The sequence below is a fragment of the Cucurbita maxima genome, unplaced genomic scaffold (genome assembly GCF_002738345.1).
Source record: "Cucurbita maxima cultivar Rimu unplaced genomic scaffold, Cmax_1.0 Cma_Scf00026, whole genome shotgun sequence".
In the NCBI taxonomy this organism is placed as follows: domain Eukaryota; kingdom Viridiplantae; phylum Streptophyta; class Magnoliopsida; order Cucurbitales; family Cucurbitaceae; genus Cucurbita; species Cucurbita maxima.
In genome coordinates this window covers 2871924-2897434 of record NW_019272042.1, presented here as the reverse complement: position 1 = coordinate 2897434, position 25511 = coordinate 2871924, and the positions used below count along the sequence as shown (strand labels likewise).

The following is a 25511-nucleotide window of genomic DNA, read 5'->3' as shown; positions in this document are numbered from 1 at the left end:
CCCCCCCCCCCCCCCCCCCCCCAGTCTGTTTCCACCGTCAAGGTTCTACTTCTCTAAATATCGTGACCAATCACAACTAAGAGTGGGAGCTTCTTCAAAGAAATGCCTCTGTTATACATTCACCCAAAAGAATTTATGAGACAATGTTATTTTCTGTTTTTAGATTCTTGGCTTCACCTTGGTGTACTTTTCAAGAGTTTTGTAATGATACTTCGATCAGAGATTTTTATCTCATATTTTCTACCTCTATTGGATATCTTATCTTCATTCATTTTAGATTTTTTATCCTTGAATGAAAGTAGTTTCATTTCTTAATAACTTAATATACAATAATAATAAAGTAATATATGCCATCATATCTTGGATCCTTCATGAGTATCAAATTCCTAACGATGATGCCACATCTAACAAGTCCATTAAACAAAGACCATAAACAAGCAACAACTAATAGAGATCACCTAAGCAACCACCGGAACACAACTGGACATTACCTGCATTGCAAGAAATTCACATTCTCTTTTGCTAAAGCTGAAAATTATAACTGGATCATATTGACGTTGAATTATCATCTTCACCATCTTAAATATATCACTCTCTTCATTTGTTTTGCCCAAAGTCAAACTCTTCTGCCACTTCCCATTATTCTCCTTTTTCTTGTAGCCATCACTAGCAGGGACAAGTGCATTTAAAGCTTTTTGAAAGCTATCCTCACGAAAATGACCCTTTTCATCAACCACCAAGTATAAGCCCTCACCCCCAGATGGGAAAATATAGTGTTGAAGAGGTGTTGGTCGATAGTCAGTATAAACAATATGACATGGTTGTCGGTGGACCTGCATTAATGTCAATCAACCAAGCCAGCTTATTAACACATTGACAAAATGACTTTACAATTTTTCATATACCTATTTACTTATTCCTTCAAAGGTAACAAAATAATTGTACTGAAAGGCCATATAAAGATGAGATAAAAGAGTAAAGCAGGCAAGCCCTAATGTCACAACCTAATGTCAAAGTTTCTTTTCTCCAACGTCAATCCATTCACCAATATTTATAAAAATAAAAATTATGCACTAGAAAGATAATCAATAAAATTAATATAGGAACTAGTAAATGGGAAGTGCAGAAAAAATTGATGTTCAAAAGGCTTCCATTGGCATCATGCTAAGAAACTAATCACAAGCACTTCCCAGAACAGAACATCGTAAAATTATCATTTAGCTTTTTGCATTTGACCCAAAAAGTATTTTCACTGTCAATTAATTACTGATAACAAGATTTAACCCAGAAGAGGAGAACACCTTTGCAACCCAATCAGCAAATTCTTTTGCATTTGGCACAGTTGCTGAGAGGAAAACAAATCGAGCATTCTTTGGAGCCATGACAATGCTCTCTTCCCAAACAACACCTCGCTCACGATCACGCATGTAATGTACTTCATCAAAGATAATCCATGCCACTTCCCGTGTAATTTCGGATCCTTTGTACTGCATGCTACGCCAAATTTCTGTGGTCATGACCTAAAGTTGAAAAAATCACCCATTTACCAATGGCTTAAAATTTAAAATCCTAAAAAAAGGAGTAGTGAGTAAGAAGCACACCAGACAAGAAGCATTTGGTTCAATAGTCACATCCCCAGTCATTAAACCAACATCTGAGAATTCTTCTTTAAATTCCCTATACTTTTGGTTGCTGAGGGCCTTGATTGGCGAGGTATATATGACACGCTGTTTATTCCGGAGAGACATGGAAATTGCATACAATGCCACAACAGTCTTACCAGCTGATGTATGGGCAGACACCTATCAAATAACAGATTATATAACTTACTCAAATCTACATGATTGTAAAAATCAACCAAACTAGAGTTGAGATGTATAAAAATGACTGGGTTATGATTTTCACATGGAAGTTAAGCGTATTAGTTATTATAAGTCCATTCATACAACCTTTCTACTCTCTGTGTATTCAATATATTTGATCAGAACTCCTATTCTGCCTGAAACTGAACGACAGATATCCAATAATGCAACTACACAATCCTAAGCGATTTGATCAGTAACCTTTAGAAAAAATCCAAGGGGCTTTTAGCATTATGCTCAATTCATGAATTACTGAGCAAGATTACCATAGTAACAGTTTCCAATCTGAAAGAGAAGGATAACCAATTGCAAGTAATAGGATCAGCTAAACATTATAGTATTCGACATTCAAACTTTGGAGAGAGGGGGGTACAAAGTTTATGAAATATAAATACTGAAAAATATGATCAAATTCAACCTCCTATTCAATGATCGTGCTTTCAAACTGAAAACAGAATTCATTTAATAAGTTCTGATGATACTTAGTAACGACGGCTACTGCTCACAAATCACTACCAACTAACCTGAAACACATATTACATTCTCTTGCGAATGGAGCAGAAGCCACACAACTCTAGTATTGCCCATCTAAATCTACTAAACATAAAGGCCGGGTGCATTCATTTCAGCAAACACAAGTTCCTCTAAGAAAAAACTTCAGAAATACTTTCTTTATACACTCACACTAGTTCATATGATTTATCCCCATGGAATAATTAAAAAAGCCATCAATGAACTCGAGCAATAGCCAACGAAACCAATGAGAGGTTGGATAAAGTTACCATAACAGATTCTCCAATCTCCAAGCACTTGATAGCCTCGGACTGAAAGGGGTCCAGAGAGAAAGGGAACACCTTAGCCGGTTCCAACTTCTCTCCAGTGGAAGAGAGATTTATTGATGGGAGAGGATTATAAGAACCCTCGGGGTAGGACACATCATGGACACACGCAACTGGTTCGTCCTCAACCATGACAGATTCATTGGTTCTGTGGTGCTTCGGTGAAGATTCTCTGGGCGTATCTTCGACCACTTTTCTCTTCGAAGAGCCCATGGCAGCTTCAATTGAGCACGGCGGATCAAGCCCACTCAAGAATCTGCAGCAAAAACTCTGTTAATTCTCGTTTGTAGAACCATAAACGGAGCTTGTAAGCAAATTGGCGAGCAGGATCTTCGAAAACTCACAGCACACTCTCTCAAAGATTTCTCTTTCTGAATAAACCCTAAGAAATAGGTGCGCCGAGACGCCTGAAATCGGCGCGCGAATTTGCTAACGGGAAAGTTTGCTTATATCAATAAAACAATATTTATGTAATTTCACATACAATAATTTTATTACGTTAATTAATTTAATAAAAATAAACTAACAACAATTAATTAATTAAAAGTTAAATTATTAAGATCATATTAATCAATTTAATTTTTGTTTATGCCTTATTATTATTATAGCTTATTTAGTGAATAATCTTAATTTAATACAATTATATAAGCTTCTAAATTTAAATAGTTAGAACAATTATCGAATTAAAAAATTAATTATATAATTTAATAAAAATATCTTTAAATTTTATATTTTGTTTCAAAAATATCTCTAAATTTTTTAAAGTTTTAGAAATAAAAAAAATGAACTTTAAAAATGTTTTTGATTTTTTGTTTAATTTAAAAGTATTTTTGAAATTTTTGAAATATTTTTTTGACAAAATAAAAGGTTTAATATTTTTATTAATTTAATTTTCAGGGATAACATTCATTTAATAATTTTTTCAAAATTAATTAAGCAGTTGTTTTAATAAATTATTATTGGTTTATTAAATTAAATAAATTTTTATGTTGATTTTGTTAAATAAATATTAATGAGTTAATTAATTATTTAACTATATTTAAAATAGTTTTATATACCATTATAAGGAAAGGGAAGAGGGGACAAATATAAATTTAAATTTTACGATTTTAAAAGCGGTTATTAGAGAGAGATTTTCATGTCCCTAAAAAGAATGTTTTGTTCTCCTCTTTAATCAACGTGGGTCAACGTGGGACCTCACAATAAACACGTTTACTATGGAAATGGTTTAACTTTACTTCGACTAGTGTCTCGCACCGTCCAGTGATGGATTTTGATACTATTTGTAATTGTCCAAGTCTGCCGCTAGTAAATATTGTCCGTTTCAACCCGTTACGTATCGTCGTTAACCTCACAATTATAAAACGCGTCTAGGGGAGAGGTTTTCACATATTTATAAGAAATGTTTCGTTCTTCTCTCCCATCAATCTAAGGTCTCACAATGGGTAATCAAAACCTTTATAAACGAGAAAAAGAAATTTGTTAACAAACATAAAACAAAACCTCCCGTTAAATAGGTCCAAAAATAATTTTTTCAAAGGAATCCAAAATATCGATGGAAAATTAAAATCCTTTCATTTGTGTTAGCATTTGAATATATCATGGACGAGTAGGATTGAGTTGGATAGTGAAATAATTTAACTCAACTCATGTAGAATCCTACTCACGCGGGTGAATCTATGTTAGGTTAATATCACATCAACTTTATTTGAACTTTTAAGATCCTATGGCCCATTTTGCAAGTTCTTTGAGTCTGGACGTTTAATATCTACCTAAGAAGTACGATTTATTGTCAATGAAATATTAGGTAGATTGAAAACAACCACTAGAAAACCTCACGTCTTCGTGTTATTCTAATATGATATAAGATGACCGACTAAAAACCTACAAATAAGATATTTATCGAGTATTTTATTCTCATTCATGTTATTCGTCTTTTACAAAAGAAACCTTAACTATTCAGCATGAGTAGCAGAACTATAAGAGTCTAGACACATCAGCTAAATAAGGTAATTATTTTAATTTCAATAGTCAAATTTAAATTATTTTAATTTTAATAGTCAAACTTAAATTATTTAAATGGTAAATTTTAATTATTTTAATTTCAATAGTCAAACTTAAATCAAAATGGTAAATTTTTTCAACTGAACTCAAGTCAAACTATAAAATTTTTGGGTTAAATTATTTCGAATGTTCGAGTCATTATTCATATTTTTGTTTTAAATAAAGTAAAATGTTTGTAGCTAAAATATTTATTTATTTATTTATTTTCAAACTTTTAGAATTAATGTCAAATATTATTTTAAAAAAGTTATTTTTTTTTAGAGTTGTTACAAATAAATAATAAAAAATAATAATTATGGGATTAAATAAAAATAAAATAAATATATCCATATAATTGAAAACTATTTTGAATATTTAAAAAAAATGCTATAATGGTAGTTTTTATTAATACAAAATCTATTTATAATTGGTATCCACTAAATTGTATTTGGAAACTGACAACAAATTCCAAATTTCTTATTTATTTATTTATTTATTTATTTATGGAATGTCGGTTGCTAGAATATTAAAAAATCTTTAAATTATTCTTTATTTAACTTAGTGCTACCTTTTACAAATAAATAAATAAAATATGTATTCTTTTTTTATTTTTAAATGGTAGAAACATGTTTCATAAAAATATTATTATTTAACCAAATTTAATTAGAAAACTATTCTATAAATGGTTGATATTTTATATAAATGACTTTATTTTATGTACAACTCTGGTCTAAATAATACATATATTTAATAAATTAGGCTCCATAACCTAATAATTATCCTATATGGAGAGTAATTAATCGGTCGGTCAACTTTTATTTCATTTATTGTCATTGTTATCGGTATCTTCATTGCACCATACCAACTAAGATTTTGCAGATCCTCAATTTTTCAACATCAAACACATTTTGTCACCATGTTTGTCTTTAAATAGGTCTCACCTTCTTCCATTGACTTCCGATGTGTTTTGTCTTTTAGCGATAGATCGGGATTTTCACCAAGTATATGACACTTTGACTATTTGTATAAAAAATCTTATTTCCAGTTTCGGCTATTACCATATACTCGGTCTCTAAAGATGAAAGGGCAACACACTTATGAAGCCTAAATATCTCGATCATTGTTCTCCCATCAATAGTGTAGGTATATTCAAACATGTTGTTACTATAGTCGACGATCCACTAAAATTAACATTCACAAACTCCTAACCACAAAAGCGTATGGAAATAATGTCATGTGCTCACGCTCCTCAATTGTCTTGGGAGATTGCTCCTGTGACAAGTTAACCCGATTTGTCAAAAAAACAGTCCTAGTTTTAGCATTATTCATCATGAATTTGTGCAATATCTTCTCAATATACTGCTTCTATTATAGATTTGATGTATCAACAAATATATCTTGAGAAATCCTTATCTCAAGAATCTGATTCACTGCACCCAAATCTTTCATCTCAAATAATGAAAACATGATTGCCTTCAAATGATTTATCTCCCTAATATAAGAGTAAAAACACATATGAATCAACGTATTTCTTGAAATAACAACAACGATCATCTTCACTCCTGAAATCAGTCTCCACATGAAAGAATCAAACTGTTTATTACCATTGTGTCGATGTTTGTTTCAATCCCATGTGCTTCTTACTTAAAATTACAAACACGTCTAGTTAGATCTCTACCCATCCAAATTTTTCAGAGGCAAAAGACCCTCAACAAAATTTGGATAATAGTTAATTTCAAGGAAAAAAAAAAAAATCAATTTGCTTACATTAGGTTGGGTTCAATAAAAGAAAAGTTTTATATTTTTAGTTAATTGATGAATTATTCTAAAAATGGTTTATCAAACTGAATTTAATTTTAATATAAAAATAAAAAATTATATATATATAGTTGAATATGAACGAATTTATAAGGAGTAATTAAATATTTCTTAATCCAGTGTTATACAAACTACAAACTCATTGTATAATATTTTTTGGTCAGTCTTATATAAATTACAACATTCTATAATATTTTCTGGTCAGTCTTATATAAATTACAAATTCATTATATATATGATACCTTATTTACATGAACAATTTGGATTAAATCATTTGAAACTATTACAAAGTTGGTTGTATCAACAGTGAACCTTACCTGTATAAGGTAGTCAATTTATATAGATCCTCTTGTATGATATATATATATACCTATATATATATAAAAGGTAGTCAATTTATATAGAGAAGCCTCTGGTATGATATATATATATAGCCAAACTTTATTTAAAGCATCTCATCACGTCTCCAAGAACCCCAAACTTGTGGTTACAAAACCATGAAAGCCCATCATTTCCTTCTCGTGTGTTTCCCCGTCCATGGCCACATAAACCCATCCCTCGAGCTAGCCCATCGACTCACGAACTTAGGCCATCACGTCACCTTCGCCACCACCATCGCCGCAACTCGGCGCCTGACCAACACAACCACCCCGCATCCCTTACTCACCTTCGCCCCTTTCTCCGACGGCTTCGACCACGAAACCCTCAATCCCAACCGCACCTTCCCCCAATTATTCTCCGACTTCAAGCACCACGGCTCCCAATCCCTAACAAAACTCATCACTTCCCACAATGAGCAAACCCCCTCAAATCCCTTCACTTTTGTCATCTATTCCCTTCTGTTCCATTGGGTGGCGGATGTCGCCGCTGCTCTCAACACCCCATCGGCGCTTCTCTTCGTCCAACCAGCAACACTCTTAGCTTTGTATTACCATTACTTCCATGGCTATGGCGATACCATTCCGAATCAAAAATTGCCGGGGTTGCCGCTGCTGACCGAGAAGGACATGCCGTCGTTGTTGTCCCCGACAAGCCCTCACTCTGCAATTCTCCCTTTTCTCAAACAACAAATCGAACTCCTCGACCAAAAAAGCCAATCCAAAGTACTCATAAACTCATTTGATGCGCTCGAGGAACAAACCGTGAAGGCCATCGATGGGTTGAAAATGATACCAATTGGACCGTTGATTTCAATTGGTAAATCAAATGGGAAAAACGGGTCCAACCCATTATTTGAAAGTGAAAATTACATGGAATGGTTGAATTCCAAGGCGAAATCGTCGGTGGTTTATGTTTCATTTGGGTCAGTGTCGGTGTTGCAGAGTAAACAAGCAGAGGAAATCATGAAAGCTTTAAGTGGGCATACGTTTTTATGGGTAAAAATTGATGAAGAAGCACAAGATAAGGAGAATGGGAAAATCGTGCGATGGTGTCGTCAAGATGAAGTGTTGAATCATCCCTCGGTGGGTTGTTTTATGAGCCATTGTGGGTGGAATTCGACGATTGAAGGCATGGCGGTGGGGGTGCCGTTGGTGGCTTTTCCGCTGCAAATTGATCAAGCAACTAATGCGAAGCTTGTGGAAGATGTGTGGAAGATCGGGGTGAGAGTGGCGGCTAACTCGGAGGGGTTTGTTGAGAGGGAGGAGATTAAGCGGTGCTTGGATTTGATTATGGGGAGTGAAGGTAATGAACGAAGGGATGAGATTGTGGGAAATGCCAAGAAATGGAAGGATTTGGCTACAAAAGCCATTGGTCAACATGGTTCCTCCACCTTCAATCTTAAAGCTTTTGTTGAAGACATTGATAATAGTGATTGAAATGTCTCCAAATCTCTGTTATTAGTATCTTTTATCACAAATGTTATTGCATAAGAAATATTTTGATTTCCCAAGTTCAATAATTATTTGGTTGAATATGGTGGAATAAATATATTATAAAATTATAAGTAGTGGGATTGAAAGCTTAATCTTCATTAATGTTGTCGTGATATTATTGGTAGATTTAGTACGAGATTATAGATTTAGGGTTTATACTAAATCTTATTGATATACTAAAGCCGTTTATACTTAAAGTGAACAATATCATACAATTGTAGAGATTTGTGACTCCTAACCTAGATGATATGATTGCATATAATTAATTAGTATTTTTTATAATACAATTTCGATTTAAATATGTTATCTTAGAGCACGAAGAAATATACATTATTGTCGGCCTTTATATTTTAGCATTTTTTTTAATAAAAAAATTAATCCAATTGAATCATTAAAATTTAATTTCTCCCACCAAATTATGGACAAGTCATTCATGAGATTTGAATGAGGTATTGAATTTAGAGCTACCAATTGGGCCAAGTACCTTCCAATTTAAGGCTATGGTTGATTATGAAAGATGGATGCTTGTATGGTCAATAAATAATAGGTTAGTACACCAAAGGTCGACCCATGTGGGCCAACCTCATCTGTGCACATGAGGTTTGAGACTTTCCTTCGAGTTTTGGCCCTGACTTAGATCTAACAAGTGCCCCACTCTCGATCTAAGTCTTACAAATCTAGTGTCGTGTTCTTCAATTAGCTGCTTAATCGTGTTGAGGGTTGTTGGGAGGAGTCTCACATTTGTTAATTTAGTGGAAATCATGAGTTTATAAGTGAGGAATACTATCCAAGCCTCATTCTCGATCTAGGCCCTACAAATCTTTCAATTAGCTCCTTAATCGTGTTGAGGATTGTTGGGAGTGAGTCCCACATTGGTTAATTTAGTGGAAAATCATGAGTTTATAAATGAGGAATACTATCTCTTGGAGTTTTGGCCTTGATCTGGCCCTATCTTGTGTCGTGTTCTTCAATTAGCTGCTTAATCGTGTTGAAAATTGTTGAAGTAAGTCCCACATTGATTAATTTAGTGGAAGATCATGAGTTTATAAGTGAAGAATACTGCTTCTATTTGGTATTGGTACGAGACCTTTTGGAAAAATCTAAAGCAAAACAACCCGAGCTTCCCGCCAATTAAATCAGTTGGGCTTGAGCACAGGCCTGGATTTCTTTATAGCCCGGCCCAATAATGAGTCATGAATTTCCCGCCAATTAAAGTAATGCAGCGCGGTTTCACCCTAAGCTTCCCGCCATTTTCTCTTGTTCCCGCTCTCCCTCCTTCCCTCTCCAGTACGCTATCATCGCCCATCGATTCCAAGTTTTATCGGTAGAACCCTCCATGGAATCAAAGCTTCGTGCTATGGCTTCCAAACGTTCCTCCATTGTTTATCAACCTCGAGCTCTACAAGCTGGATTCCTCCACTTACCTCGCAAAAAACCTAAGATGCTGCCGCTATCGCAGTCGAATGAACTTGCTTCGAAAGATGGGGATGGGGTTTCAGATTTTGTTGCGAAGGATCTACGCTTAAAGCGAGTATTCTCCCCCAATCTAGAGAACCGCTCCTCGGTGACATCCGGAGAGCTGATTAGCGACAAAGAAGGACCGATGACCGCGAATGGAACTTGTCTGAATGAAGATAGTGGAGTCGGTAAAATCTCCGAGATTACAGAGGTACGGAACGAGAACTTTTGCAATTCTAATCGGTATGCTGAATGCGATGAGGTTCGGAAATGTAATGGGACGAGTGGAGAACAGATTCATTCGACACCTCCTGATGTGGAGTTTCTAGCTGGGGGTTTTGTGGCGGCTTCTTCACATGGATGTCCTCGATCAAGTAATGGAGGTGTCATAGGGGATAATTGTGCGAAAGCTGACTGTAGAATTGACTCTGTTACTAGAACTGGATCGGTAAATATCTAGTTAAGTTGAATATTTCACCATTAGCTGGATTTTATTTTCTTGTGCATTGATTTCTTGCAAATGTTATCCTGTTGTGTCTTTGATAGGCGTCATGGGATTATAATTACAACTGTGTATACTAATGCCACTTGCATACTTATTGATATTCTCTTGTTTATGGTGGTCTAATTTGGGTCTTGTAATTATGAATTAGGTGCTCAAACCATGTTCTAAACGGAAGTTATTCAAAGCACCTGGCTCTATTGCCTACAAAAGAATGCTACCTTTCTTACTGGATAGCGATAATTGTAAGTTCTGTGCCCGTTATGTTCTTTACTGTCTATCCAGGTTTGTTTTTTAGGACTAACTTATTTTTATTGCTAATGTACTACAGTCACCCTACTAAGTGATCCATACTTAAAACGTGAGAACAATTTGGAGAAGAAGGAAAATATTGAATCTAATTTGTGTAATCCTGCCAATGGTTCATCTTTCGTTGATTCAGATACTTGTGTAAAGAATGCAGTTTTTGCCTCCGGGAATGCATGTAAGACTATGAAACTAGATTTACCACCTCCTGATAATGGAGATACTAAAGAGTTTCAGAATGGCAGTGATTTAAGCAGTGACCCGACTTTAGTTGAAGAGGGTTCTTTTTTGAAAAAGGATAATGTAGTTTGTGCATCTTTTATTGACGAAAGACCGACAAAGTATGACATAGAGGATCGATCTTCTAGAGAACAATCCAAAACCTCCGGAATGGAGAGGCTTGATGGTGGGAATTATGCTATATCAGAAGCAGAAAACTTTAAGTCCCATGTTTCCGAGAAGTTGTGTAACAATATTTCTGAGGATGTCAATAGAGAAGATCATTTCAATGAAGAACTCAAGATGTCATTACTGGATTCTAACATCGGTTGTAACCCAGTGAAGGAAGAAAGAAGGGATGAAAAAGTGGGATGTACTCGAGGCGCAGACGAAAAACTTGGTAGTTCTACTGTTGGCGAAAATCATTGCAACATTGCTACAGAGAGTGACAAGAAATATGGCACCTATGTTAGAAATAAAATGGTGAGATACATATAATGGTTTTACTTGTTTGCTCCTCTGCTACCTCTAAAAGTTCTGCATGATTACTTTTGGCGAGTGCACATTATTTATTATGAATGTTCTACAGCTTTGGGGAGTGACATCCAATTTGATCGTCAAAATGTGATTGTTTTATATTTTGTGTATTGCTACTAATACAATCAACAACTTATTAGGTTCGCAACCCACTTGAACAACTGAAGTTGAACTACAGCCAAGCTTCTGTTAGCTATCGAAGGATGCTTCCATTCCTTGAGGATCTTTTCAAAGACAATCCAGATAACTGTACGCATCCACTCCCGCCAATGATAATCTTCCTTCCATATAGCCATGCTTCTTGATGATGTTAAAGATTAGTTTTTATTTATTTATTTACATTTTCAGGTGCCTCGGGAAATATCAACTGTCCAAGACCAGAGAAAGAATTGCCAACTATGAATTTGGATCCACCGAGTTCAAATTCTCACAATTCCCAGGATAAATCAGAATTCTTGGTATCTTGCAACATGCCATGCGATGGAAATTCAGATGCTCTCTCAATGCCTCTGTCGAATAGTATTAACGACGTGGTTTGTGAAGCAGATGAAGTTTTAATGCCTGCTGGAGTCAATGATATACTTCTATCACCACCAATATCACCACCAAAATTACTGCTGCACTCTGATCTGGAGATGTTGGAGAAATGTAAATTGAAAATGGACCCTCAATTAAATGATCAAGCAGTCTCGTCATCATATCTTGCTACGAGTTATGAACCTCTGACTGGAGAAGGATCCAGAATGACCTCCAAACAATCTCCAAATACTTCAGAAGACTGCACGAATTTGACAGAATATGTTTCTGATGGTACTAAACTCACTGAGAGGAACAGCTTAAAACCTGTAGAAGCATGTATTCTGCCAGAAAATCACATCAACATTAGAAAGGGAATTCTTAAACGGAACCGACGAGGATGCAGAGGAATCTGCAATTGTTTGAACTGTTCCTCTTTTCGTCTCCATGCTGAAAGAGCATTTGAATTTTCTAGAAATCAACTGCAAGATGCTGAAGAAGTTGCTTCAGATTTGATGAAAGAATTGTTGCTTCTCCGTGGTGTCCTAGAAAAGTATGCTGATAGTACAAAAGAAGGGGATGCTGGATATCATTCAAATAAGGTATGTGCATAAACTAGATATTGATCTTTCCTATGCCTGTTCTGTTAAACTTGGCTTGGTTTAAGCTTCTGCTGTGTTTTTGTATTACATGCTAATATTGATGGGCAGTCATTTTATTCCAAACTTCAGTGTTCATTTGAGCAATGGTGTGCTACTTTAATACGCACATTATACTGGCAAGTATCATCTTAAGATAATAATTGATTCTAATAATTTAAGTTGCTCTCTTTTAAGCTTGCTTACATACTCCTGTAATAACCTTGACCTTGAAATATCTATGCTCTATTTCACACTTCTACAGGTGAAAGAAGCTTGTAGGAAAGCATCTGAAGCAGAGCTAATTGCAAAAGACCGCCTTCTACAAATGAACTATGAACTTGGCATTCATTGCAGAATCACGGTACTCCATTTAAAAGTTGGAAGTTTTTCTCTCATCAATGTCAATCCTTTAAAGATTATCTTTTGCTTTAGTCACTGAAAGCTCATTTATCTTCGACAGTGCTCCCAACGACCAAATGTTAGATTCTCTAGTGAAGTTGAGAGAATAGAGATTGAAGATGGCAAATAGACCAAGACGACAAAGACTCCGAATCTGGTTACCGCTTATGTAAGGCTGGGATTTCATATAGATGAAACGGATGGTCTTTCATTCCATTTGGGATGCTCAAGGCATTTATTTGCATCACTTGGTGAAAGAGCTTCATTGTAGTCGACTTCGACCTCGTGGGAAAATGTAGCAAGTTTAAAGACTCCGAATGGTGTAGATTATTGGGTGTAGCTGTATATAAACTCAACTTATGGGTATCTTCCCTTCGGCTAAAATGGATTATTATATGTTTGGAAGAGCTTAGTTGAATTGAAGAATGAGGGGTTTAATCATACAATCAGCCACTTCTTATTGAGCTGCAATTTGCTCATCACGGGTTGAATCCAAGATCAGTGCAGGTATTCATCAACTGTGGGAGAGTTTCATATTTGGCCTTCATGTTCAAATTCGTTATTGCTCGAAGATGGGAATGGGCATCGACATTCAATGCTCATGTTTGTTTCAAGGTATTCTAAAATGATAGGGTTTTGTAATCCTTCGACAAAAGGTGGATTTTCTATTTTCCTTCCTCTATTAGTTTGTTTTTCATTTTTGTTTGTAATTTTGTTTTGAATATACTTGATTAATTCAACCATTAATTGATCTTAGTTTACCAAAATTAATATTACTAATAATTTATATAAATATATATTTATTTCAGTTTTATAAGTACAAGTTTATTAAATCAATGAATTACTTATTTATTCAAATTATTAATTAATTAGCCAATATAAGTATATTTATTTATATTAGATTTAATTATGCACTATACCATTTCTTTTATTCGTGATTATTGGTATTTTTATTTACTATTATAAATATATCATATTAATAAATAAAAAAATGGATAAAAAGAAGAAATTATTTATAACTATGTATAGATAATAAATACTATTAAATCAATTAAAAAATTAAATTAGATTGATAAACGTGTATTGATCGAGCCCCTCTTTTATTATTTAACTATTAATGAATTATTTAAACTCAGATTTATAGTTTAATCTCGAAGTGTGTAAGAATATGTACTATCAATTTTGTAACCTAATCGAGTAAGTTGTAAGTGAATAATTTTTTTGTATTACATTCAACTAACTTGGAATTATATACTTTAATTGGCAATGGATGAAAGAAGAATAAAATAAAAGTAATTATCAAAAATATATTTATTAATGTCGTAAGTTAAAATAAACATTTTCTTTTAAAAGTTTATAAATTGAAGCCAGATTTAAATTAAAAATAAATAAATAACAGCAACAGATATCTCTTCAACTTAGACATATATATATATTAAATTGATACAAGCTTCCGCTTTAATATTTATATCATAACATTATTTAAAAGAACAAAAATAGGAGGAAGATTAATATGTATTTTAATGAATAATAAAATAATATAACATCTTGAAGAACTCTGTATAATTAATTTATTAATTATGATACACAATGAGACCATAGAACATGGGGTGCCCATAAGTTATGGGATTATTTAATATATATATTAATGAAGGCAAATTAGGAAGCCTTTGAACCCAAAAAATAAGGGAACATTTCTTTATTTATTTATTTAATTTTATCCCTTTTGGAGTTGAAATCTATTTAAAGTAGACCATCAGCTAACCCTTTTTTTTTTCAAATTATTCATGCAGCTAAGGACAGAGTTAAGACACTAACACACCCGCCTATCCGATTCGGAGAGATTTTGAGACTCTGAATGTGGACATCTTTACGTTATAGATTTTGTTAAGAATTTTTCATTAAGTCAAGATTTCGTTATAGAATTGCTACACTTCATTCTTAAGGGATTAATGTAGCAAATTGACGTTCTAAGTGATGGTCATGTATATCTTTTTATTCTTACATATCAGTTTTCGCATTAGTTTTCATACGATATTTTCATGAAAACTTATAAAAAAGAATTCTAAAAAAAAATTATCAATCATATTTTTGATTGAGATAAAATTTGTCAAAATTTAAGAATATGATTCAAACTTATCTTAACATTTAGAAGTATTTTAACATTACTAATACAATTAAAAATTGAATATTATTTAAAAATATTCATACCGACAAAAATGTTAATGAATTTAATATACATCAACTAATAAATTAACATTTTCAACCTATAAAAATCTATAACATGATCTTAAAAAGAGATTAAAGTTGTTCAAATGACCTGACTAATTTAGATTACTCAATCCAAATCATAAACGTTGGATTGTTTAGAATTTTTTTTATTGGTCTATGTTGACATTTTTTTTTTGTTGGGTTAATTCGACTAGCTTGAAAATAAATTATAACTCATCTACTTTTAAGATTGTTATAAAAAAAAAACCCGATTCAAATAACCATTTATTTGGTACTTTCGAAGGAGAAGGAACTGCCATTTTAACCCTTCTCGAAGATTCCATCCGCAAACGCAAAGTTTATGGCTGATTGATATGACTCATCATCATTTAGCTACCCAACCAAGTTTACAATTCAATTCAACTAAAAAACAGAGAGTTGTTAGATTGTGAACTATAATCAGTTTGGTAGGGTCACCAACTCAATTAATGGGTCTAAAATTTTTTTTTTTTTATAAAAAGATTATTATAAATTTAAAGATAATTTTTTAGTATACAAAGTTAAAAAATATATCCGACTAAATTAATAAAATATTTCTAAATTTTATATTTTGTTTCAAGGATTACATTTTTTTTATAAGTTTCTATAATAGTAATAAATTTTAATATTAATATTTTTAATCTTATATATTACTTTCAAATTTTTCAAAAAAAAAAATTTAAGAATATCAATATTACTTTTTAAAATTCTCTCTCTCCATATATAATAATAAAAATATTTTTTAATTTTAAATTATTTTAAAAAAATTAAAAGTATTAATTAAAAAAAAAGGTAAATTATTGAGAATTATTAAAAAATAATATGGTTCACATGGATGTGTAATTTGAAAGAAACCCCACAGTTTCTCCTCCTTCATCCTTCTGCAACACACTCCTTCCCCTCCATTAAATTAACTTCATCTTCAACCTCTCTCTCTCTCATCCTCCAATGGGTTCCCTCAACCCTATCCTCTCTCTCTCCACCCTTACCCTCCTCCTCTTCGCAGCCGCCGTCGCCGCCGATGATGCCGCCGTCATACAGAAGCTCGCTGCTGCAGTCTCCCTGTTAAGGATATTTAGTAATAAATTATAGTTTACCATATATATTATATTTGATATTTTATTATAAGGCAAATATCTAATATTTGCTTTATTATCATACGTATCTTTCCATTTATTGTTATTTCCATTTATTACTATTTCCATATCCTTGTAATTCATTTGATTATAAATAAGATAACTTTCACACCATTTAGGTGTGGTGGATTAATCAAACATTCACATGGTATCAGAGCCCTCTCGGTTTAACAACCCCGATTCTTTCTTTTCAATGGCTTTTGAATCCTCTAATCTTCTTCTCCACCACCCCTGCTGGTTTTGACGCCGCAGGGGCAGTCTTCATGGCTGCCGTAGTCGAAGCCGATTGATTACTCTTCGGCTCCACCCTATTGACCTCCAAATCACCTTTCGTCATACTCTGTACATACAACCTCACCTTTTCCAACCCAATCGGTTTTCCCCTTGGCCAATATAGTCTCTCTCATTTTCTTCCCAATCAACCTTCATCCTTCACATAAACCCTAACCTAAACCTATCAACCTTTTGCAGAGATTTACCTTCGGAATCTGGGTGCCGCACTGGCCTATTCGCCAACCAAGTTGCCGCCGCCCTTCCTGCCAAAATTGGCTTCTTCGCCCGATGAGGCGACTCTTCCGACTGCCCTTCTCGCCAAAATTGGCTCCTTCGCCCAATGTGGCGACTCTTCCGGCTTCAACATTGTCTTTGTCCCTTGCTCTAGGTTTCCCCTTCTACTTCTTGGGGTTAGAAATATTCTCACCAGAGCCAAGGCAGCATCGTCGCTAAGCGACAATCCCTCTTCATGGGTTAGACATATTCTCGCCGAAGCCAAGGCAGCATCGCCGCTGAGCGGCGATCCCTCTGCAATTTTTGATGGCCAAGAACCGGGTTGTTAGCATCTTCATGAAAAGTGTTTCTCAACCTCTTTGAATTTTTCAGATTCAAGCTTCACGTTCGTTTAAATCCGACGCTTAGCTTGCGGTGGGGTGTTAAGGATATTTAGTAATAAATTATAGTTTACCATATATATTATATTTGATATTTTATTATAAGGCAAATATCTAATATTTGCTTTATTATCATACGTATCTTTCCATTTATTGTTATTTCCATTTATTACTATTTCCATATCCTTGTAATTCATTTGATTATAAATAAGATAACTTTCACACCATTTAGGTGTGGTCCGATTCAAATAACCATTTATTTGGTACTTTCGAAGGAGAAGGAACTGCCATTTTAACCCTTCTCGACCGATTCAAATAACCATTTATTTGGTACTTTCGAAGGAGAAGGAACTGCCATTTTAACCCTTCTCGAAGATTCCATCCGCAAACGCAAAGTTTATGGCTGATTGATATGACTCATCATCATTTAGCTACCCAACCAAGTTTACAATTCAATTCAACTAAAAAACAGAGAGTTGTTAGATTGTGAACTATAATCAGTTTGGTAGGGTCACCAACTCAATTAATGGGTCTAAAATTTTTTTTTTTTTATAAAAAGATTATTATAAATTTAAAGATAATTTTTTAGTATACAAAGTTAAAAAATATATCCGACTAAATTAATAAAATATTTCTAAATTTTATATTTTGTTTCAAGGATTACATTTTTTTTATAAGTTTCTATAATAGTAATAAATTTTAATATTAATATTTTTAATCTTATATATTACTTTCAAATTTTTCAAAAAAAAAAATTTAAGAATATCAATATTACTTTTTAAAATTCTCTCTCTCCATATATAATAATAAAAATATTTTTTAATTTTAAATTATTTTAAAAAAATTAAAAGTATTAATTAAAAAAAAAGGTAAATTATTGAGAATTATTAAAAAATAATATGGTTCACATGGATGTGTAATTTGAAAGAAACCCCACAGTTTCTCCTCCTTCATCCTTCTGCAACACACTCCTTCCCCTCCATTAAATTAACTTCATCTTCAACCTCTCTCTCTCTCATCCTCCAATGGGTTCCCTCAACCCTATCCTCTCTCTCTCCACCCTTACCCTCCTCCTCTTCGTCTCATCCTCCAATGGGTTCCCTCAACCCTATCCTCTCTCTCTCCACCCTTACCCTCCTCCTCTTCGCAGCCGCCGTCGCCGCCGATGATGCCGCCGTCATACAGAAGCTCGCTGCTGCAGTCTCCCTGTTAAGGATATTTAGTAATAAATTATAGTTTACCATATATATTATATTTGATATTTTATTATAAGGCAAATATCTAATATTTGCCTTATTATCATAGGTATCTTTCCATTTATTGTTATTTCCATTTATTACTATTTCCATATCCTTGTAATTCATTTGATTATAAATAAGATAACTTTCACACCATTTAGGTGTGGTGGATTAATCAAACATTCACATGGTATCAGAGCCCTCTCGGTTTAACAACCCCGATCCTTTCTTTTCAATGGCTTTTGAATCCTCTAATCTTCTTCTCCACCACCCCTGCTGGTTTTGACGCCGCAGGGGCAGTCTTCATGGCTGCCGTAGTCGGAGCCGATTGATTACTCTTCGGCTCCACCCTATTGACCTCCAAATCACCTTTCGTCATACTCTGTACATACAACCTCACCTTTTCCAACCCAATCGGTTTTCCCCTTGGCCAATATAGTCTCTCTCATTTTCTTCCCAATCAACCTTCATCCTTCACATAAACTCTAACCTAAACCTATCAACCTTTTGCAGAGATTTACCTTCGGAATCTGGGTGCCGCACTGGCCTATTCGCCAACCAAGTTGCCGCCGCCCTTCCTGCCAAAATTGGCTTCTTCGCCCGATGAGGCGACTCTTCCGACTGCCCTTCTCGCCAAAATTGGCTCCTTCGCCTAATGTGGCGACTCTTCCGGCTTCAACATTGTCTTTGTCCCTTGCTCTAGGTTTCCCCTTCTACTTCTTGGGGTTAGAAATATTCTCACCAGAGCCAAGGCAGCATCGTCGCTAAGCGACAATCCCTCTTCATGGGTTAGACATATTCTCGCCGAAGCCAAGGCAGCATTGCCGCTGAGCGGCGATTCCTCTGCAATTTTCGATGGTCAAGAAAGTGTTTCTCTACGCCTCCTCTGAACCAGGTTGTTGACTTCTTCAAGAAAAGTGTTTCTCAACCTCTTTGAATTTTTCAGATTCAAGCTTCACGTTCGTTTAAATCCGACGCTTAGCTTGCGGTGGGGTGTTAAGGATATTTAGTAATAAATTATAGTTTACCATATATATTATATTTGATATTTTATTATAAGGCAAATATCTAATATTTGCTTTATTATCATACGTATCTTTCCATTTATTGTTATTTCCATTTATTACTATTTCCATATCCTTGTAATTCATTTGATTATAAATAAGATAACTTTCACACCATTTAGGTGTGGTCCGATTCAAATAACCATTTATTTGGTACTTTCGAAGGAGAAGGAACTGCCATTTTAACCCTTCTCGAAGATTCCATCCGCAAACGCAAAGTTTATGGCTGATTGATATGACTCATCATCATTTAGCTACCCAACCAAGTTTACAATTCAATTCAACTAAAAAACAGAGAGTTGTTAGATTGTGAACTATAATCAGTTTGGTAGGGTCACCAACTCAATTAATGGGTCTAAAATTTTTTTTTTTTTATAAAAAGATTATTATAAATTTAAAGATAATTTTTTAGTATACAAAGTTAAAAAATATATCCGACTAAATTAATAAAATATTTCTAAATTTTATATTTTGTTTCAAGGATTACATTTTTTTTATAAGTTTCTATAATAGTAATAAATTTTAATATTAATATTTTTAATCTTATATATTACTTTCAAATTTTTCAAAAAAAAAAATTTAAGAATATCAATATTACTTTTTAAAATTCTCTCTCTCCATATATAATAATAAAAATATTTTTTAATTTTAAATTATTTTAAAAAAATTAAAAGTATTAATTAAAAAAAAAGGTAAATTATTGAGAATTATTAAAAAATAATATGGTTCACATGGATGTGTAATTTGAAAGAAACCCCACAGTTTCTCCTCCTTCATCCTTCTGCAACACACTCCTTCCCCTCCATTAAATTAACTTCATCTTCAACCTCTCTCTCTCTCATCCTCCAATGGGTTCCCTCAACCCTATCCTCTCTCTCTCCACCCTTACCCTCCTCCTCTTCGCAGCCGCCGTCGCCGCCGATGATGCCGCCGTCATACAGAAGCTCGCTGCTGCAGTCTCCCCAACCCCCACCGGCTGGTCCACCAACACTCCATTCTGCAACTGGAAAGAGATACGCTGCGACTCCTCCAACCGCGTCACCTCCATTAACTTAGCCTCCAAGTCCCTCTCCGGCGTCCTCCCTTCCGATCTCAACTCCCTTTCTCAGCTCACTTCTCTCTCTCTTCAACGCAACTCTTTCTCCGGCCCTATCCCTTCCTTCGCCAATCTCTCTTTCCTCCAATCCCTTTACCTCGACAACAACAATTTCTCCTCTGTTTCTCCTGGCGCCTTCCAGGGCCTTACGAGCTTGCAAAATTTGAGCCTAAACCAGAATGTCGATCTTGCTCCTTGGTCGATTCCGACCGAGTTAGCTCAGGCTTCTAGTTTAGTCAATTTCTATGCCGGAAACGCCAAAATTGTTGGGTCTTTGCCTGATTTCTTCGATTCGTTCCCTAGTTTGCAGGAGCTTCGTCTTTCTTACAATAATCTTACAGGGGTTTTGCCCAAATCTCTAGGTGGATCTGTGATTACCAGTTTGTGGCTGAACAATCAGGATATTGGGTTGTCGGGTTCTATTGATTTGTTGTCATCCATGACTCAATTAACTCAGGTTTGGCTTCAGAAGAATCAATTTACAGGGCAGATTCCGGATCTTTCTAAATGTGAAGGTTTGTTTGATCTTCAACTTCGTGATAATCAGCTTACTGGGGTTGTTCCTCCGTCGCTTATGCAGCTTTCTAGCTTGAAAACCGTGAGTTTAGATAACAATATGCTTCAGGGGCCATTGCCTGTGTTTGATTCAAGTGTTGAGGCGACTTTTAGTAGTGTGAATAGGTTCTGTAGGACTACGCCTGGACCGTGTGATGCTCAGGTTTCTGTGCTGCTTGCGGTTGCTGGGGCTTTTGGGTACCCAATTTTGTTGGCTAATGCTTGGGAAGGGAATGATGCTTGCCATAATTGGAACTTTGTGGTTTGTACTGAAGGGAAGGTTACCAATGTTAACTTAAGGAAACAGCTCTTGGTGGGGGTGATCTCCCCTGCATTTGCTAACTTGACAAGTTTGAAGGATTTGTATTTGAATGACAATAGGTTGACCGGCGAGATACCGGTGAGTTTAACGACGTTGCCGCAGCTTCAGAATCTCGACGTTTCAAACAACAATTTGAGCGGACAGGTACCCAAGTTTGCTGCATCAGTTAAGCTGAACACGAAGGGTAATCCATTGCTTGGGACTAGCTTGAGCCCTGGAGGACATGATAGTGGAGCTGGTGGGAAGATTGATTCCAATGGCACCACCACAGATGGGATAACGTCAGGATCTTCAAATGGTTCCTCTGTTTCAGCTGGTGTCATTGTTGGCGTTGTCGTTGCTGTCGTTGTTTTCGTCGCTGTCTTATTGTTTGTTGTGTTCAAATGTTATGTAAGCAACAGGCATAAGAAGTTTGGGAAAGTGAATAATCCTGAAAATGGTAAGGAGATTGTGAAGAGTGATACAGGGAGTGGGTTGAATGGCTATGCTGGTGTTCCAAGTGAGCTGCAAAGCCAGAGTAGCGAGGATTTCAGTAACGACATACACGTTTTCGAGGGGGGAAACGTAGCGATATCGATACAAGTTTTGAGGCAAGTTACAGACAATTTCAATGAGAGCAATGTGTTGGGGAGGGGAGGATTTGGTGTTGTTTATAAAGGCGAGCTGCACGATGGCACGAAAATTGCTGTGAAACGGATGGAATCGGGTGCAATGGGTACGAAAGGAATGACTGAGTTTCAAGCTGAAATTGCTGTGCTTACTAAAGTTAGACATAGGCATTTGGTTGCCCTTTTGGGTTATTGTATCAATGGCAATGAGAGGCTATTGGTATATGAATACATGCCTCAAGGGACATTGACTCAACATTTGTTTGATTGGGAAGAGAATGGCTATCCATCGCTTACTTGGAAGCAGAGAATTACTATTGCATTGGATGTGGCTAGAGGAGTTGAGTATCTACATAGCTTAGCTCAACAAAGCTTCATTCATAGAGATTTGAAGCCTTCTAATATACTTCTTGGTGATGATATGAGAGCTAAGGTTGCTGATTTCGGCTTGGTTAGAAATGCGCCCGATGGGAAGTACTCCGTGGAGACTCGGTTGGCTGGAACGTTTGGCTATCTTGCTCCTGAATATGCAGGTAACTATGATCGTTTTGTTAGGAACCATGACTCTTCGGAATGGTATGATATTGTCCACCTTGAGCATAAGCTCTTATGGCTTTTATACCAATGGAGATGTGTTCATTGTTTATAAATCCATGATCAACCCCTTAATTAGTCGATACGGGATTCCTCTCCTAACAATTTTTCCTTCGAACAAAGTACACCATAGAGCCTCAACTGAGGCCTATGGAGTCTTCGAACCGTCTCTTCTTAATTGAGACTTGACTTCTTCGTTGGAGCCCTAGAACAAAGTACACCCTTTGTTTGACTTTTTAGTCACTTTTGACTACACCTTCGAGGCTCACAACTTCTTTGTTCGATATTTGAGAATTCTGTTGACATACCTAAATTATGGGCATGACTTCGATACCATGTTAGGAACCACGACTCTCTGTAATGGTATGATATTGTCTACTTTGAGCATAAGCTCTCGTGACTTTATTTTTGGTTCCCCCAAAAGAACTCGTACTAATGGAGATGTATTCCTTACTTATAAATCCATGCTCAACCCCTTAATTAGCCGATGTAGCTTAAGTTTATGATGTTGAGGTGATTTAGCATGGTTTCGACCAAATTGTTGCTACTTAGATTCATATTGTTCATAGGTATTGATTGTTAGTCTGTTTCTGGTATGGGACAATGAACATGTACTCTGAGCTGAAGTTCTATAACCTCCATGGATCCTTGTTGAATTCATGTTTCTTTCAATTTTGTCTTAACAGCGACGGGAAGGGTAACAACGAAAGTCGACGTATATGCATTTGGAGTAGTCTTGATGGAGATCATCACAGGTCGAAAAGCGTTAGACGACACAATGCCAGACGAGCAAGCTCATTTGGTGACATGGTTCCGTAGGGTCTTGAACAACAAAGACAACATTCCAAAGGCGATCGATCGAACTCTCAACCCTGACGAGGAGACCATGGAGAGCATATTCAAGGTGGCCGAGTTGGCAGGACATTGCACAGCTCGCGAGCCACACCAACGACCCGACATGGGGCACGCAGTCAACATCCTTGGCCCGCTTGTCGAGCAATGGAAACCTACAAGCCAACACGAAGAAGATACGGACGGGATCGATATGCACATGAGCCTACCTCAAGCACTTCGAAGATGGCAAGCCAATGAAGGAACATCCACAATGTTCAGTGACATTTCATACTCACAGACCCAGACGAGCATCTCTTCAAAGCCTCCAGGATTTGCAGACACCTTTGACTCCATGAACTGCAGATGAAACAAGAATGTGTTACTCATTTGTGTCTTTGTTTGCTTCATTCTTTCATTAATGCCTAACTTTGGAATTTTTGCTGCCTTAAGCCATTTTAATTTGTATGATAACTATATATATATATAAATATACTCACCCCTTCAATCAAATCATAAATTTAGTATCCAAATTTAGTGTCCATTCCTTAATTAGTTCTAACTAATAACATTATTAACTAAATGATTACTACTTATTACCAACTTCACCTAAAAGCAATCCGTACTTTCGACTAAGAGCTTGTTAGTTTCAATACTCTCGGTCGAAAGTATTATTTAGGCGTGTTCATATTACTTAGTAACCCGATCATAAATATTATCATAACGCCTGGATTAGGTTAGATTTCTTTTTTAGTTTGGAATTTAGTTCAGTTTAGGGGTTGACATTTTTATTTTTGACCGTTGATGTTTGAATTTGATGATATTTTAGTTAGTAATATAATATGTCTCGTACATAAGTAGTTTTTTATTTATTTAAATAATTTGAGAAGACGACCATACAACCTTAACCCAACCCAAGATTAGGTTACATTTTTGGGAAGTTGAAAAATTCAGTTCATTTTTTGATTAAAAAAGATTAAGAATATTTAGCGTTTGTCATTACTGATGCTAGTGATGTATCTTATAAATAATTTTAAAAGACAGACTCGACAACCTAATCTAACCTAACCCAATTCAAGATTGAGTTGAGTTGTAAACTCTACTCAGGTTGTTCGGATTACCAACAAACCATCTCGAAATTGTTCGGATCCAATCTAACTCGAAGGAATTTGGACCAATGATTCTTCCAGGCTGTGAAAGATGACAAAGTGAGGAAAACACTTCACATGTCATTTTCTTTTCTTTTGGGTATTCCAAAAGCTAAGTGTAAAATGAGTTGTAACAAAGCTGGAAGAAAGAGAAGGAATTTTGAAAGCTTTTTTGTATTTGGTGAAGCTTTGTGGGTCTCACTAAAGGGACTTTAGTTGGATCATAATACTCACTTTTTTGGCTATCAATTGCACATGGGGTTCTTCTTCTTCTTTTGCAAACCCGACTCATTCGGTTCGATTCCGTCTCTTCGATGTTATACCTCTATCAGACATGGTGTTGGTGTGCAAGCAAAATGCTACGACAGTCGTTAGTAAAACTCGTTAGGTAAATGAGAGAGGAAAGGATTGACGTATACATGCTTATTTTAAAATGCTCTTGAAATTACAAACTCATTAAGTAATCAATTGCACTTGAATTTTCTCTTTCGGGCTTCTCACTTTAAAACGCATGTGCTAGGGGAAGGTTTCCACACCCTTCTAAAGGGTGTTTCGTTCTCCTCCACAACCAATGTGGGACATCCACAATTCACCCCCTTTTGGGGCCAGCGTCCTCGCTGACACTTGTTGCTTTCTCCAATCGATGTGGAACCGCCACCAAATCCATCCCTTTTTAGGGCCAACGTCTTTACTGGCACACCGCCTCGTGTCTACCCCTTTGGGAGAACAACCTTCTCGCTAGCATATAGTTCGGTGCCTAGCTTTGAT

General features: G+C 35.4%; 4 protein-coding genes across 5 annotated transcripts in view; 3 read left to right on the top strand and 1 right to left on the bottom strand.

The window, feature by feature from the left end:
• Positions 1–3126, bottom strand: part of LOC111499210 (DExH-box ATP-dependent RNA helicase DExH9-like) — an 11747-nt gene extending 8621 nt beyond the window's left edge. Inside the window, exons 1-4 of the mRNA XM_023150726.1 lie at positions 2645–3126; positions 1602–1802; positions 1302–1520; positions 492–833 (exon numbers count right to left, since the gene is read on the bottom strand). Of these exons, the coding sequence (XP_023006494.1) occupies positions 492–833; positions 1302–1520; positions 1602–1802; positions 2645–2914 (1032 nt within the window). The 5' untranslated portion in view covers positions 2915–3126. The remainder of the gene's footprint in view (positions 1–491; positions 834–1301; positions 1521–1601; positions 1803–2644) is intronic.
• Positions 3127–6978: 3852 nt separating this feature from the next.
• On the top strand, positions 6979–8453 carry LOC111499266 (crocetin glucosyltransferase, chloroplastic-like). Its single transcript, XM_023150815.1, has one exon. It carries the CDS (start codon positions 7060–7062, stop codon positions 8377–8379), a length of 1320 nt encoding a protein of 439 aa, XP_023006583.1. The 5' UTR covers positions 6979–7059; the 3' UTR covers positions 8380–8453.
• Positions 8454–9701: 1248 nt separating this feature from the next.
• LOC111499219 lies at positions 9702–13781 on the top strand. The gene is made up of 7 exons (XM_023150745.1): positions 9702–10342; positions 10548–10641; positions 10728–11404; positions 11599–11707; positions 11807–12576; positions 12878–12976; positions 13076–13781. Exons 1-7 carry the CDS (start codon positions 9773–9775, stop codon positions 13142–13144), a joined length of 2388 nt encoding a protein of 795 aa, XP_023006513.1. The 5' UTR covers positions 9702–9772; the 3' UTR covers positions 13145–13781.
• A 4579-nt stretch (positions 13782–18360) lies between these two features.
• LOC111499211 (receptor-like kinase TMK4) lies at positions 18361–24108 on the top strand. Of its 2 annotated transcripts, XM_023150728.1 has the most exons (3): positions 18361–18493; positions 20552–22703; positions 23451–24108. In XM_023150728.1, exons 1-3 carry the CDS (start codon positions 18380–18382, stop codon positions 23963–23965), a joined length of 2781 nt encoding a protein of 926 aa, XP_023006496.1. In that variant the 5' UTR covers positions 18361–18379; the 3' UTR covers positions 23966–24108. The 2 variants fall into 2 exon arrangements, with proteins under 2 accessions (XP_023006496.1, XP_023006495.1); XM_023150727.1 differs by lacking the exon at positions 18361–18493 and having other exon boundaries at positions 20333–22703.
• The last annotated feature ends 1403 nt before the right edge of the window (positions 24109–25511 follow it).